The sequence below is a fragment of the Pholcus phalangioides genome, unplaced genomic scaffold (genome assembly GCF_987345545.1).
Source record: "Pholcus phalangioides strain wild (caught in Gottingen) unplaced genomic scaffold, Ppha-v1.0 ptg000015l_1, whole genome shotgun sequence".
Classification (NCBI taxonomy): Eukaryota; Metazoa; Arthropoda; class Arachnida; order Araneae; family Pholcidae; genus Pholcus; species Pholcus phalangioides.
In genome coordinates this window covers 13,789,495-13,805,262 of record NW_028301608.1, presented here as the reverse complement: position 1 = coordinate 13,805,262, position 15,768 = coordinate 13,789,495, and the positions used below count along the sequence as shown (strand labels likewise).

Genomic DNA, 15,768 nt, shown 5'->3' with positions numbered 1-15,768 from the left:
CATGGCAGTTTTAACAAGGAATGTACAAAATGCTGAAAAATACCAACACAAAAATATGAACCCAATAAAATTCGACAAAAATTCGAAAATACTGAACGAGATAATTTTAGAAATACTGTATTAAAAATACAGAATTATTCGAAATTCAAAAGTATTGTATATTCAGAGTTAATGAAAGAAATAATTTGAGTTTATCCAGTGATATTCGAAATTCGGAATTTTTGTGAAAACTTAAGTTGATGAAAAAAAGTATTTCAAAATCATGCGCAGTTTGGAATTATGTAAGATTAAGAATTATTTAAAGATCCAGTATCATTAGAAATTTAGAATTGATGAAAATTAAGAGTTATTAAAAGAATTTATCTCAGAATTTTTGAAAATTAAGAGCTATAAAAAGAATTTATCTCAGAATTTTTGAAAATTAAGAGCTATAAAAAGAATTTATCTCAGAATTTTTGAAAATTAAGAGCTATAAAAAGAATTTATCTCAGAGTTGATGAAAATTCATAGTCAATGAAAGAATTTATCCTTTTCATATCTGCGCCAAAATTGACTATTAAAAAAAAATTTTTTTTAATTGATTTGTGTTCATTGTATGTCAAAATGCCCTTCAAAAAGAAAAAAAATTAATTAATTAATTTGGGCCAATATCTTACTAGGACCATTTGAGTTGTGTGTGTATCTCAGGTGTTAACTTGAAAAAAGAATCATTAAAAACCATTTAAAACCATTAAATAATCTTACACATGCGTGTACTTCTGGAGTGAAGAGGTTATCTTAATAAAGTTGATTTAAATTCATATCATAATTACTGAAATTTATCTCAGAGTTAGTAAAATTTATCTCACAGTCATTGAAATTTATCTCACAGTTAATGAAATTTATGTCAGGGTTAATGAAATTTATGTCAGGGTTAATAAAATTTATCTCAGTGTGAATGAAAATTCATAGTTAATGAAATTTACCTCAGAATACAGTGGGCTAATAGAGAAAAATCACATGACAGACTTTATCTCAGAATTAATGGAAATCCATAGTCATGGGAGAATTTTTCTCAAAATTAATGTAAATTCATAGTTAATGGAATTCATCTCAGAATGCACGAAAATTCACAGAGAAATTAATGAAAGTATTCATCTCAGAATTGACGAAAATTCATAGTTAACGGAAGATTTTATATCAGAATTAATATAAGTTCAGAAACAACAGCAATTCAGAATTGATGAAAATTCATAGTTAATGAAAATCTTCAACAATTTTAGGACCCGCTGGCCCACTTGTTAAGACGTTACCGATGATGGGCCCACAGTATGATACAGTAAAACCAATCTTCACGAACAGCCCTCAGATGCGGTCAACTCCCCCTTCTACGGCCAAATAACAATTTCTCCTTGTTTTATAAAAGTATGCATTTCAAACAAATGATTAACGGTCATCCCCCCCTCTTTTACGTACGAATTATTTTGTCCCACCGGTGTCCGCAAAAGAGAGGTTTAACTGTAATAGAATAGAAGAATCTGTTTAATAGAAATGTATTAAATGAAAATGTATCAGAAAAGAATCTTATCAATAAAACCATTTTTTTCCTCCCTGAATAAAACAATAGAGAATAATCAGAAAACCCAAAATAAAAGAGAAAGTTCTTATCTTTTTTTCTCTTTTCATCATCCCCCCTTATCCAAGAAAAAGTTTGCCTGAGAGATTCTGACAACTAAGCTCCTCCCCGAATACCTTGATCTCTCACGGTATTGGCTCTTACGATTCACAGGATCCCTAGCAAACTCCGCCCCAGACAGATGCGAATCTGCTCCGTGATTTGTGGGTTCGGTTAATGGGCGGTACCCGACCTCCAAAAAAAAAAAAAGAGGTATATTTCTAGCAAAAGAAGTTGAAATTCCGACAAAAAACAAAATTTGGTGCGCTGGGAACCTTCTTTGAGGAAAGTTTTGGTTGAATTCGTCAAATGCGGCAACAGCATGTTCTCAGGCACGAGGACACATCACGGTACGGCAGCGTATAGCTTCGGGCAACACTACGGGTACTCGAACGGTTCATGCCCTCAATACACCACTGACCCGATGGCTACGGACATGGCGTACCAGACCAGCATAGCCGTATCTTGGCCTACGATGTATACTTCGAATTCCGGTTGCGCTAGGCAGTACGAGGAATGGATGCAGCCCGCGACGAACTGCAGCGGAGGCGGCGGCGGCGGCGGCCGAGGTCCCGCGACCATACAGCACTCTTACAACTACTCCCCGAACTATCACCTTCAGAGAAATAACAGTAATAACACCGAAAGTGTACATTGTGCCATGAATGCTACTGGGGTCCTGATGCCGGACATGAACGCGGCCGACAACGCCGGACCAGATGGACAGACGAGTCCTGCGGCTTCTATAGCTGCAGTATCCAGTGATGGACTGAGCGGTTCCGAGTCACCGGGCATAAGTTCTACGATGAACGGTCTGAGTAGGCCTCAGCCGGCCCGAAGCCCGTTCGAATGGATGAAGAAGACGTCTTATCAGAGTCAACCGAATCCAGGTATGACACATTCCATTAATAAAATCTATAAAATCTCATATGCCGCAGGCATCTTCATCCTTGTTCTGAGCATTACAAGAAGCCCCACAAGAGCATTGTGCTCAATTTCGTGATCGAGAGTTCTTTCATTGATGCCGTAAATTAAGTTTTTTCAACTTTTTGGCCAGTGATTCCCTTTAATAATTTATTTCCCATGGCTGAGCCCCCTTACGGCCTCTTTTTTTTATTAACTTACTAAATTTCAATGATTTATTTTATTTTCCTAGAGGGAACCATGTCAGGGGCGTCAGGGCCGTCTTAAGAGCATCATGGGCCCCCCCCCGGACCAAATGATTTTTCTGAGGCCCTATCAGGCAAATTCTCGAAAATCACAACCAGAATCCCATTTTTGTGAGGCCCCCTTTTCTCTTGAGACCCCCGGACCGTGCCCGGGTGGGCCCATGCCTTAAGACGGCACTGAGGGGCGTACCCAGGATTGACCTTTGGAGGTGGCACTGCCGGTTTGATTGCGGGCACAATCAGGGCCGCAACTAGGGGGGAGCCGGCGGGTCTCGTTCCCCGGGCACCAGACCCGAGGGGGCGCAAATTTCAGTCTGAAACCTCTCCTTCAACATTACAAGGGGGCGTCAAAATGCGCGCTTGCCCCGGGTGATCAAGCGTCTAGTTGCGGCCCTGGGCACAATGTGAATTTTTTCAAGAGAATTCTCGGTTACCAACCTTCAAAAAAAAAGCATTTTGAATTAACAGAAATTGATTAAAATAGCATAAAAATGTATTTCCTTTCGATGTTTGAATCATTTTATAAAGATATTTAAAAGTATTTTAGTTTTTGACCGTCGTGAACGGTCTTGCACGGATTATGCCCCTCCCTGCGTAAACCCTGCATATCGATGCTCTTCTGACATGGTTGGTGCTCGAGAGTGAATAAAATGTTGAAGATCTCTGTTATATGCTATACAAATGAGGAAATGTTTTTGCTGCTTGTGTATATACAATGGATCCCGCTTAATACGACTTATTTTCATGATCCTAACTCCCAATATACTAATACTTACCGAGATTTCCCGTCTAAAGCGTTTCCCCCGCATACAATGTTTTTTAAGACGGTTTATTCAAAAAACGTTATAAGCGGGATCCATTGTATATAAATGACTTATCGCCGAGGTTTTCAACGTTTCGGTTCACGGGGAAAATTGAAGACTTCCATGGAACCGTTGCACCCGGGACAAGATGCACTTAGGTTCCCGTACAAGTCTGACACACACAGTTGATATTAATTTCTATGTAACGTCATCAGACTCACTCGACTGGGCCGTACCCAAGTAAGCCTGTGTGTTTTATGTGGAACCCTTGCACAGAACCTCCCCCCCCCCCCCCAAAAAAAAAAAATTTGTATTTCTCCAATATTATAGATACGGTATTTTTATTGAAATAATGAAATATATTCAGGACCCGGTATCACTATTAAACCAGACATGCACCTTCAGGACCCGGTACCAGGCCACGGCCCTGAGAAAGACTGAATGGTGGCTCTCAACCTTTGGAAGGCCCGCGGTCCGGTTGATTTCTTTGATGTTGAAAAACATTGGCCTAGAGGACGTCGCGGGCATGTAGAATATTAGAGTGAGGACAGGGCCACAACAAGTGGGGAAAGCAGCCCTGGCGCAAGACTAGAGGAGGCACAAATTTCACCCTTTTCACCCCTCTCGAGCTTTGTGAAGCCGAGATTTTAATGATCTTTTCTTGTTGTAAATGAAGAGGGGGGAATTATAACTCCTCCCCCCCCCCCCCCCCGAGAAAATCCTTTTTTTCCGAAACACAGTTCGAGATCAACTGAGTTTACTTGATTTTGGTCCAGCTGATCCAGGGCCGCAACTATATACTTGGTCATCGGGGGGCAAGTACGCACTTAGGCGCCCCCTCGTAATGCTGAAAGAGAGGGTTAAAGGTTAAATTGGTGCCCTCCTTTGTTCAGCGCCCGGGGCAGCAGACCCGCCAGCTCCCCCTTAGTTGCGGCCCTGAGCTGAGCCACCATCCCTGGAAGAGCTTTTAGGTGGTTCCCCTTACCAAGACTACGTCGGCGTTATGAGAATCAATAATTTGTGCACGAGCTGCTCGCACCTTCCTATTAATAGTCAGAATTATAATTATTCGCCTTCCACTGTAACCATACACGCGTACTTGCTCAAGACAATCCTTTTTAATGCACCCCATGATCCTTCAGGCTGAGCAATGCGTTGGAAATGTCAATTTCTATGCAAGGTTGCACTGGGGGGGGGGGGGGGGCCGTACGCTGAACCAATCTTTGACATTTGCCTCGGTCTTAGCCCATGGCTTGCAGGCCAAATAAGAATAAGAATGGTTCTCCGAACTTTTTGAGCGCTGGCCATTGATATCTGTACTTCGTGATACTTTCTAGATTCAATAGTGATTTTATGCATTTGGTACATTGAAAGGGCAGTCGTAATGAATTCATGGGGGGGGGGGGTGCCAAAAACACTTTTTGAGACATGATCTCATATAATTATGTCGAAATAGGGCATGTGCACTATGATTTTCATAATAACGGAATCTGCACAACTACTGAAAGATACTTTAATGACAGAAATAATTTTAGAATTATTGAAAAGAAATAATTTTGGAATTATTGAAAAGAGATAATTTTAGAATTATATTGAAAAGAGATAATTTCAGAATTATATTGAAAACAGTAATTTTAGAATTACTGAAAAAAAACAATTTCACATAATTGATGAAAATTTTTAATCAACGGAAGAATAGTTACAGAATTACTGAAAGAAATAATTTGCTATTTACACTAATAGAAATAATTTCAAAATTATTGAAAGCAATTTCATAATTGTTGCGAGTAATTTCAGAATTGATAAAAGTACGGCTGGACAAAAATTTTCTATATACTCTTACTAAATTTTTTTGTGGAGTAAGGACAGACAACACAAATTTTTTGGATTTTTTTCACATCAGCGTATCTATCTATCAAGGGGGCCCGCCATGTCCTAAAAAATTTGAAAAAAATATTATTTTGATTTGTTTTTCTTTGAAAAAAATTTGGTCGCTTAAATGTTTTGGTGATGCTTAGATTATTTTGTGATTTGTGGTTAAAAGTAATAATTCATGAGAATTGGAGAAAGAAATAATTTCATAATTAATGACAATTTAGAACCAATGAAAAAATAATTTCTGAATTATCGGCAAAATTTCAGACATAAAAGAAATGACTAATGTAAAAAAAAAATCGGAACCGGTGAAAATTATTTCAAAACAAATAATATTCAAATTTGAAACGAAGGAAGTAATTTCACAGTAAATAAAAGTATTAGGGGAACCCTGTTTGATAACGGGGAATATCACGAGATAGCTTGGTGGCCCGCGGTTTCATGGAATGTTTTCATTCGGCCCCAGAACGGCTGAAAGATTGAAGACCCCCCCCCCCCCCCCGGTCTAAGTAGGGTCACTCACTGGTAAATTCTTAGACAAATAATAAATTAATATTTTTCTTCTTAAGGGTAAATTGAGCTTGAGGGAATAGATAAGAAATCTCTTCCACAGCAACTTTGACTTACTAACCTTCCAGAAGCATTTTAACTATTTAAGTGCCATTGACGAGATATCTCGCCACCTTAAAAGCATCTTTTCTTAGCATTGACAAGCCCAGGCATTTTCCAAAGCAGATTTCCCAATATGAAACACTTTTCCCTACATACCCCCTTAATTTACACCTCCTGAAAATCGGAAGAATACCTATTTCGTTAAAAAAATAAATGGCATTTTGAAAAAGGAGTGATTTCTGCTTAGCCGCTTCTCTCCTTAGCCTGCTGGGCTGGATTCATTCGCAACTTCCGACCTTCAGAATTAGCGCATGCCTTTAGAGGGCGGGTCGCGTAAACTTATGACTTAGCCGCTTAAAGAGTTAAAATTACAAAATTAAAAATTCATACGATTAAAACCGCATGTATTTTTTTAACTATTTAATTTTTTTGAAAAAAAAAATAAATATACGGAGGTGGGGGGGGGGGTCCGTATGCCTCTTGGTTTCACCATGAGGCCAATTGAGTCCAGGCACTATTTTTTGTGCGTAGTATAGTAGTGATTCACAAATCGATAAAAAAAATTAGACGCCAGACAAATTTTTTAGGAGATTTAAAAAACACAGCTTTTTTTTATCAAAGAAAACAGTCATAAATAATGTGTGTTTTTCGATTTTTCAAGACTTTTTCATGCTGGTGCCCCTTTTCATGTTGGAATCAGAAAATTTTGAGTCATTCTAAAGGCTTGCACACACAACTCTGACGTGACGTGGTCCCACATCGCGTCAGAGTAGTGTGTACCGATCTTTAGACTCTGATTTAGTAATAGCATACAGAAATTTTAGGCGTCAATGCCAATTTTATAGTCATCGTGGTGACGTGGCGGCTGGGATTTTACAAATTATGTAATACAGTATGTGCAGGTGATTCGGTCCGCGACGATAGTACAAGTGGGTCGGTCCGCACTCAGACTTGATAATTTTAATTCTAACTAAATAAAAAAATGTTCTTATTCATTTCAGCAATATTCCAGCAATAAATTTTATTGACTTTAGTAATATTCTTATGGGTTCAAATAGAAATTAGACTTTCACACCTAGAGTAGCCATATCTAATTGAGAAAAATACTGTTTATCGCAATAATAAATATGGAGTAAATTGCAGCCAAAAAAAATGTGATTTAAGACAAATTTGCTGATTATTGCCAAAAATTGATGATGATTCAAAAAACAAGACTGCAGCAAATCACAGTTGACTAAAATGTATTTCATGAAAAAGCATTCATCATGACATGACTGGGGACCATTTCCATTGAGAAAAATATGGGAAACTGAGCTGAAATACAGCAAAATACGGGATATTGCCAGTTGTTTTCTTAAACATTGCCATAAGTTGGTAAAATCACTAATTGTTGCTGAAATTACTAAAAATTATGAATGGGGGGGGGGGGAGGTATGAAGAACTACTGAAACTAACGATAACTTGAAACGTAGTTGAAGGAAAAAACGTTGATCATGAGAGTGTGTAAGATGAGCCTTCGATATTAGTCATACAAATACAAATACAACGCCACAACATGCAAAATGCCCAACGAGGTGGCTGAGAAAAAGATGCCCATAAAAATATGGATGTCATCAATATTTTCATTATTATAGTATAATATAATATAATAGCAATTATTATAGTATAATTTATAAGTTTTGAAAGCTATCATCAATCAACATTTTAAGTAAAGATTACTAATTCGAATTAGCTTCGTTAAAAAAACGAAACAATTGTATAAAGTCGGAATGACAAAAATGCAGGAATGTGCTGTAAAATACGGGACACGTGGTCACGCAACTCGTGCTGTAAATTTGAGGTCCGTCAAATCATCTCAGATATTTCACTGGTCCTTGGGTTCAGAAAGATTGAGAAACGCTGATCTAGAGCTTTTGTTTCTGAGACATTGAAAAAATAGCAATAAATATCAGAAAAATTAATTTTTGAAAAATAATTTTTCATAGATTTTATAGACAATGCAGTTTGTAGATAGAGCGAGTAGAAAAATCAAAATATTGTGTAAAAAGAAAAAGGGTGACAAAAAACCCTTTTATATCTCAAGGTATCGTTATTAGTGAATGAAATTTTCACCAGCGGAAAATACGAAGATATTTTTTCTCAGGAGAGTATAATTTTCATCTGCGGATTATACGCAGGAAACCACGGTAGAAATTTGCTCAGCCGAGATAAATTCGCAGTTCGGCGCATTGCGTGTGATTTACACGAGGTGCCGAAACCATTACACCGTGTTGTAATGGGTTTCGGAGGATCCTAAACTTAAAGCGGAGCTTGACAAATTGAAAAAAAAATTAGGCATTAGACAAATGTCTCGAGAGCCAACAATAGTTTTTTTACCCCAGAAAAACAATCCTAAATAATATTTTTCGATTTTTCCGAGACTTGATGGCCAATTTTCATGTTGGAAGAGGCATCATTATGAAATGAGAGAATTTTGTGTCATTCTTACACTGGAGACCGGGTGCTTCAAGAATACTGTATCCTCTTCATACGTGAACCAAAACTGTTAATTATTATTATTATTTGAATGTTAAATTATTAGTTGTTTCTTATTTGTTTATTCTATGTCAAAATGTCCTTTAAAAATCAAAAAAATTAATTTGGATCGATATTTTTGCTAAGACCAGCGGTTCTCAACCTATTCTGACTCGCGGAGCCCTTTCCAACGTATAATTTCTGTGGCGGAGCCCCGAGTTTAGCTCGAGGAGCCCTTTTTAATATATAACTTATGTGGTGGAATCCTTCAGACCTTTTTATTTATTTATTAATCAATTTACTGATTTATTTTACTTTCCTCGAGCTGCTGCGGAGCCCCTGGGACTCCGCGGAACACCGGTTGAGAACGGCTGGCTAAAACTATTTGAGTTAAGTACGCATATGTATACCTCATCTCCGGTCTTATCTTGAAAAAAGAATCATTGAAAACCATCTAAATCCGTTAAAAATGAGGTATACATATGTACACATCTGTAGCGAAAAGAAGATATAACTCAACCTTTTGTAGTCGCGAGCACTGCCTGTAATCTTGATCAAAAGAAGAGCACCCTTACGGCAAGTTTGACATACGTATGCATGAAAATCCTTGAAACAACCTCCAATTTGTACAAGGTATTTAAGTGAGACGTTGATCAAGTGCTCGCAAGTACGAAATCGACACGAGCATCGAGCGTTCTGGGTGCGTATGATTTCTACAATAAATACCGTATATTCGTGGTTGGAAACAATGCATTCACGTCGAACAAGTTATTTCCATTTTTATACGGCAATGGGGGCCGGTGGAAAATCACTGCCATGTATCATAATGTCAAATAAACATTAATCCAGGCCTATCAATTTTTTTTCATGACAAAGTTTGTCAAAAAGATTGTATTCTTTGACACGTCCGAAGCGTTAAGGGGCTCATTTCCGCGCTAGCAGGCACGCTAACATAATTTCCGATAATTTTGGGCTGTCTTCAGACTTAAGTTATCATCATAAAAAAAATAATAATAAAAGAAATTGATGTCCCAGTCAATTTTTTGGTTGTCATGGTGATCTAGCGACAAGGGTTTGTCAAGCCCTGCATTAATAATATGCGCTGTAACGACTTCAGAATTTAATTCTATGTTGTTGTTTTTTAATTGAAAATTTCTGATCATTTATTTTTTTTCAATTTGGTGGGAACCTATGGCTGAAAGACGACCAATGCGTGAAGACAGACAGCTAGTCCAGTACAAAGCCAGTAGGCCTACTCTCGCTGTACAAGGTAGATCCATAGCCTACGCCTACATCCTGGAGCCAGGATCATAAGTTGGGATCTTTATTGATCGCTCCCCCCCCCCCCCAGACTTTTCACAGACTCGTATAAGGCAAATTTTTATCTTTTAAAAATAAATAAATAGTGGGCTGGAGAACTTTCAGGCGCCCCCCCCCCTCACAAATCAATAAAGAATTTCAAATATTGAATTATGTGTGACCTGGGGCCCCGGATTGGTATGATTTTTTTCCTTTTTTTGCACAGACCCTGATGAGAAATCCTTTCATGCTCCCCGTCAAAGGTCTATTAAGGTCTATTAAAGGTCCCCGTAAAGGCCTATGGGCCCGACATCAGGCATCTTTTCTACATTTGCGTTTTTCTGAATTTTTGCCCAGTTTTCTTTTCTTTTGAATCGGCCCCCCCCCCCTCCCATTTTCTTTGAACTTCTGCCCGCCCTGCCAGTGACCCTTATTGGCTTTCTTCGTTCCAACTGACGTACGTATTCGTACTTATGCTTAGGTTTTCGATACTTGATTCACGGGCTTAATTCATTAAAGCTGCCAAGATCCATGTCCTCTTCATAACAGGGGCTCCAGCCCTGGAGACCTGATATGAAAAAACATATTTTTTTAAACTACAAATTTTTAATATAGACGGGCCTGCGGAAAATTCGAGTCAGAGGACCCACTGAAGATAAGAGGATAACTCACGGCATGCTCTCTAACAAGAGCAAAACTCCTTCAGTCGTGGACGGAGATATGAGCGGGCAAAACTCCCCCGTAAACCAAAATTTCAGGCATTCCGAGGAAAAAGGAAGCAAAACTCGTCGTTGGCGAAAAACAGAAAGAATGTGATTTTGAGAAGGATTTTCGAAAAATTCAATCACCTCGGATTATCCGGAACCTTGAACTTCCGAGATTCCAATTATTGGAAACTACTGCAGTGGGCTTCGACTCATGGCCCTCGGAGCTTTTCGCCGAGCTCTGCTAACCATTTTCAGCTAATAGCTAAGGAACATTAAAAGGCGATTACAAAAAAAGGAAATAATTGCCCAATTGTCCTAATAGAGATACAATGCTTTTTCTCAGCCCCAATATATCAAGGAAACAGATATTTTCTGCATTTTATGTCCAGGTGAACTCGGAAAGAAATGCCATCTGATCTCCTCCGGGACTCGAACCCAAGCCCTTAATAAAAAATAATAGTAATTAGAATTCACAAGCTTACTAAAGAAATATTTTGAGAATTATTACTGAAATATTTTCAGACTGAAAAAATAATTTCAGAATCATGTAAACTAGTTTCAGAATTTTATGAAAGAAATAATTAATCAAAAAATTAATAAGTATGAAAATGATTTCATACTAATCAAAACTCTTAAACCATTTGGGGGCCCTTATTTTAACTCCGAATCATGTTGTACAATCTATCAATGAACCAACTGTTTTGCTGTCCTTGAAAATCTGGATTCTCTTGCAATTATAAATACCGCAGTAGGACTTGGTGCGGTGGCCCGCGGGCTTCATAGAAAGTGTGAATTTGTCCCTCTATGTCCGAAAGGTTTAAGGACTCTCCATCCCCTGCCCTACTGTATATGGCTCAATTTTTAGTTTCTTTGTAAATGTGCCTGTGATTGAAAAAAGCCATTAAAATTTCTCCTTGTTATCAAAGTTCCGGATTTCTATGCGAAAAGTACGCATCAAAAAGAATGTTTTTCAGAAAAAAAAAGTAAAGATAGATATGATGCGTCTGGGGGGGGGTGTAGGCGTCTGGCAACAACAGGACAATGAGCTAGATGTTGTGTGTTCAGACGTGGACGTGGTTCTTTCTCCTAATCTTTTGTCTTTTGCGAAAGCGAGAAAATGATATCAAAAGTTTACTAAAATGATTATCGGAAAAGCGGTGACTTTACATTAAAAGCTCGTAACGCGACAAAGGTACACTGTGTAATGTCCCGGGTGTCGCAAATCATGTAGATAAATAACCGTTACCTTTCAGCGCCCTTCTTCTCATTTTTATTTTTATCTTTAAGGCGAATGATGCCGCTCAAATACGAGAACTTGTCTCTAATCTGCAACAACTGATAAAAAACAACTGAAAGGAAGTCCCGTGGCCTTTCTTGGCGACAGTGTATGTACTTACATGAGACTTCTTAACGGCGAAGGGATACGCACGCGGCCGGAACACAGCAACTGCTTCTTAAATATTTGTTCGTGTTGTATCGCATTTCCAATACATTCTCGTGATAATGAATTTTCATATCCATATTCGCATGTTTACAATGTTAACGCAGCGACGCCTCACACTTTTCCGTCCTTTTAAATGGGATCCACATCGTGAAATACCCTTCAAAATGGCATTTACGTCACCCAGAGTTATAAACAGGCTGCAACCCCCCCCCCCCCCCGCTCCCCAGCCGGGATCTTTAACGAGTCCCTTATATTGATTTTCTGATATATTTAGGGTGAAAGAAATTGAAACGAAATTGCGATAACGATGACACGCATTGATGTTAGAGCTATCATCTTATTTTTGTGGGTTAGTGGAGGCCCATGTCCAAGGGGCCCGAATCAAACCCGAGATAAATTCCGGTTCCCCACCCAACAAACTCATTCTTTTTTTGTTTTTTGATTGATACTCAAAGCACGCCCCCCCCCCCCCCCAATGACCCGTTTTTAACGGGTCCTTCCTTGTGGTAGTTTAGATAGCTCTGAACATAGGTGTGCCGATGTCCTCAAAAGAGGGGTTTTACTGTACGATGCAGATACAGTAAAACCCTCTTTTGCGGACACCGGCGGGACAAACATATTCGTTCGTAAAGGGGGAATGACCATTAAACCGGATTTGAAATGCATACGTTAAATAGACAAGTGTAATTATTATTTGGCCGTAAAAGGGGGGGGGGAATCATCGGAGGAGAGGGGATACCGTTAAGAGGATTAGCCATACTGTATTATAGATAATATAGAGGTTGTCAAAAAAAGGTTGCATGATAAAAAAGGTTGTTAAATGGCTGAGCCTGGGCAGATAGATGCTCGATCTTAGTAAACCCTTGGAATAAATATTTTATTCAGCTTAAAACTGTATTCCCGTTCTAAGGAAACATTTAAATAATATCTATCTAGCGATGTCGCCGGGAACCTCGGAGTTCTGCGAAATTCCAGAAATGCTGCACTCATACATTGAAACAGGTTGCAGATTACTCGCGGTATTTAGCGTCGACTCGTTAATTCTATGAACGTTCAACAAGACCAATGTTGAGCTTTAAATGGGTTTGGAACAATGATTCAAAATATTGCACTCTCAACATGATTGGTTATAAGATCTCATTTCAGCGAGTTTCGACTATTTTCCCACGAGAAAAACGTTCCTCCTAATTATGACGCAGCTTCGGGCCATTGCACCATATGTGTCAGTAACAGAGAGCACAAAAAAGAAAACGATTTCCGAATGCTTAATCGGCACCACATGTCCAGAAACTCATTTTTTCCCGATGCAATTAGGAATTATGATGGCTGCCAAGGGCTTTTTTTGAAATTGTTTCTTAAGTGACCGATTATGAATACAATACAAAATTCGGCAGTTTCCAAAACTGCCATATTTCTATAGAAGACATATTCTCTACAGCTAGTTTCTTCAATTAGCGTATTGCTGACTAATATTTCATGAAGAAATGGACGTCTGAATGAATATGTCCTCAAAAATGAAAATTATTGTTCGAAGTTTGCATTTTAATGGTTCATCGAATCAACGAAAACTAAGTTTATTCGATTTAAGACACATAATTGCACCAGCAATCGATACTATGTATAATTAAATCTAGTTGTCCTGATAATTACTTGTTTATAATGGTGAATGTACTCTTTGAAGAAATGTTTCTCAAACTTTTTGATATCCGTGGCTCCCTTGCCCGAGAATCATGCAATCGCTGCAACGTTATAATAAAATAATAATTGTGTATAAGTCAGTGTTTCACAATCTATGGTCAGTGGACCAGACATGGTCCGTGACGATGGCATAGGTGGCCCTCAGACAGACTTGATAAAATTATTCATCCGTTGTAATTGATATTGGTAATATCCACATATATGGATTCAAATAAAATTATGCTTTCACACTTATGTTCACCATACACCATGGAGGAGAATGCGGGAAATATTGCGACTCTACATACGAGATATCACTAAATTTTGCAAAATTGTAATTCATTGCTTTAAATGCAATTTGCTAATTGCTGCTGAAATTGCTGAAGGAGTGGAAATAAAGAGCTACTACAAAACACAGTAAACAAAAATTTATTTCACGAAAAAAATATTTAAATGATCTGATGACCATATTTCATTGAGAAAATTACGGTAAACTGGGATCTTAAATAGTAATTCGTAAAATACGGGACATCGCCAATTCTCATCAAAAACATGTAGAGAATAGGCACACTCATCGCAATCATAATTAAACTTCCAAAAAAATCGAAGACAAAACGTTAAACCTGACAAATATGTGAGATGATGAGTATTATTTTGCCATAATTACCATAATATAATTTATATAATAAAAACACAGTGTGTGTGTGTGTGTGTGTGTGTGTGTGTGTGACGGGTCGTTGTAATGTAATGGTCGCTATAACGTGTGGTTGTTATAAAGAACGTCGACTGCATTATGAAAGAAAATTTCTTTAATTCCTCCAATCTTTACTGGAATCAGGAGAGAGAATTCATTGGTGAGAATTGGTGATATATCCTGTATTAATATTATCCTAATCTCTCATATTCTTCTCTGTCAAATTGGTCACCCTAATCCATGGCCGTAACTAGGATTTTTGCCCCCCCCCCCCAACTTTAAAATTCGATAATTCTATAACGGTGTTCTTTGTTTCTCTCCCTAAAATTGCCGCCCCTAAACTTTTCCGCCCAGGGCAGCTGTCCCCCCCCCCCAGTTACGGTCCTGCCCCAATCATAAAGAAATAAAAACTTCATACAAAGTATTTAACAGTCTCTGATTACATTTTTCCTTAAAAAAAGGTCTTGAACGTCTTCGGTTGTAACGACAAAATTTCGTGAAAACTCTGATGTCGTTATAACCGAGTTTGACTGTATTTAAGAGAAATTATCACCATAAAAAAAAAAACCGCAGAGAGATGGATGGATTCCTACGCGTAAAATTGCGCGCATAGTAAAAAAATTGACGAGAAAATTCAGAATGAATGAAAATAATTTGAAGGAGGGAGCCTCTCTGTTTGGCTCGGAAGATTGTTTTTCGGCTCCCTTGACCACTGAGAGAGACACATAGACTTTTTGAGAATGATATCACAAAGAATAGAGAAGTTAACTTTGTGCGGCCTCAAGGACACAGCCGACTTTTTGTACGTATTACATCAGATACCGCACCGTTTCTTGGTTTCGTAGACGTAAATAAAGAAAGAAAACCATAAAATCCTAGGAAAATGATATCTTGATCAAGATTCCTGTAATGACATCGATGTCGCCATGAAACAACTCTGTATGCCTATACAGTTCATAGGCCGATGTGTCTCAAGCGATGCCGCCTTTTCATAGATGGAAATGAAACGGCTAATCGGGATTGGGATCGTGTCTGCGGTGATTTGGATATCTCCCTTGATTGCTCTATTTTTTCGATCACTTCTCTCTTTTTTTTTCATCCCATGAGATGACTATCCACTTAAAAAAACCACTTCGGCACTCTTCCAAGTCTAGACCGCTGGGATGTATAGTGTCCAGAACAAGATAGAAAAAAGAGGGAGGGGGGCGTATCCCCCGCAGGGGAGTTGTCATCTCCTCGTTCCCAACAAAAGAGAGGGTGCTTCCGAGGGCCATTCCGACCGGGCCCACCCATGGTGATTGTGGTTTCCGAAAAAGTGAT

The 15,768-nt window shown here is 38.5% G+C and overlaps 1 protein-coding gene across 1 annotated transcript in view; it reads left to right on the top strand.

The window, feature by feature from the left end:
* Positions 1–1,893: 1,893 nt before the first annotated feature.
* Positions 1,894–15,768, top strand: part of cad (caudal type homeobox) — a 28,817-nt gene continuing 14,942 nt past the window's right edge. The window contains exon 1 of the mRNA XM_089242839.1: positions 1,894–2,544. Coding sequence (XP_089098965.1) covers positions 1,977–2,544 — 568 coding nt within the window. The 5' untranslated portion in view covers positions 1,894–1,976. The remainder of the gene's footprint in view (positions 2,545–15,768) is intronic.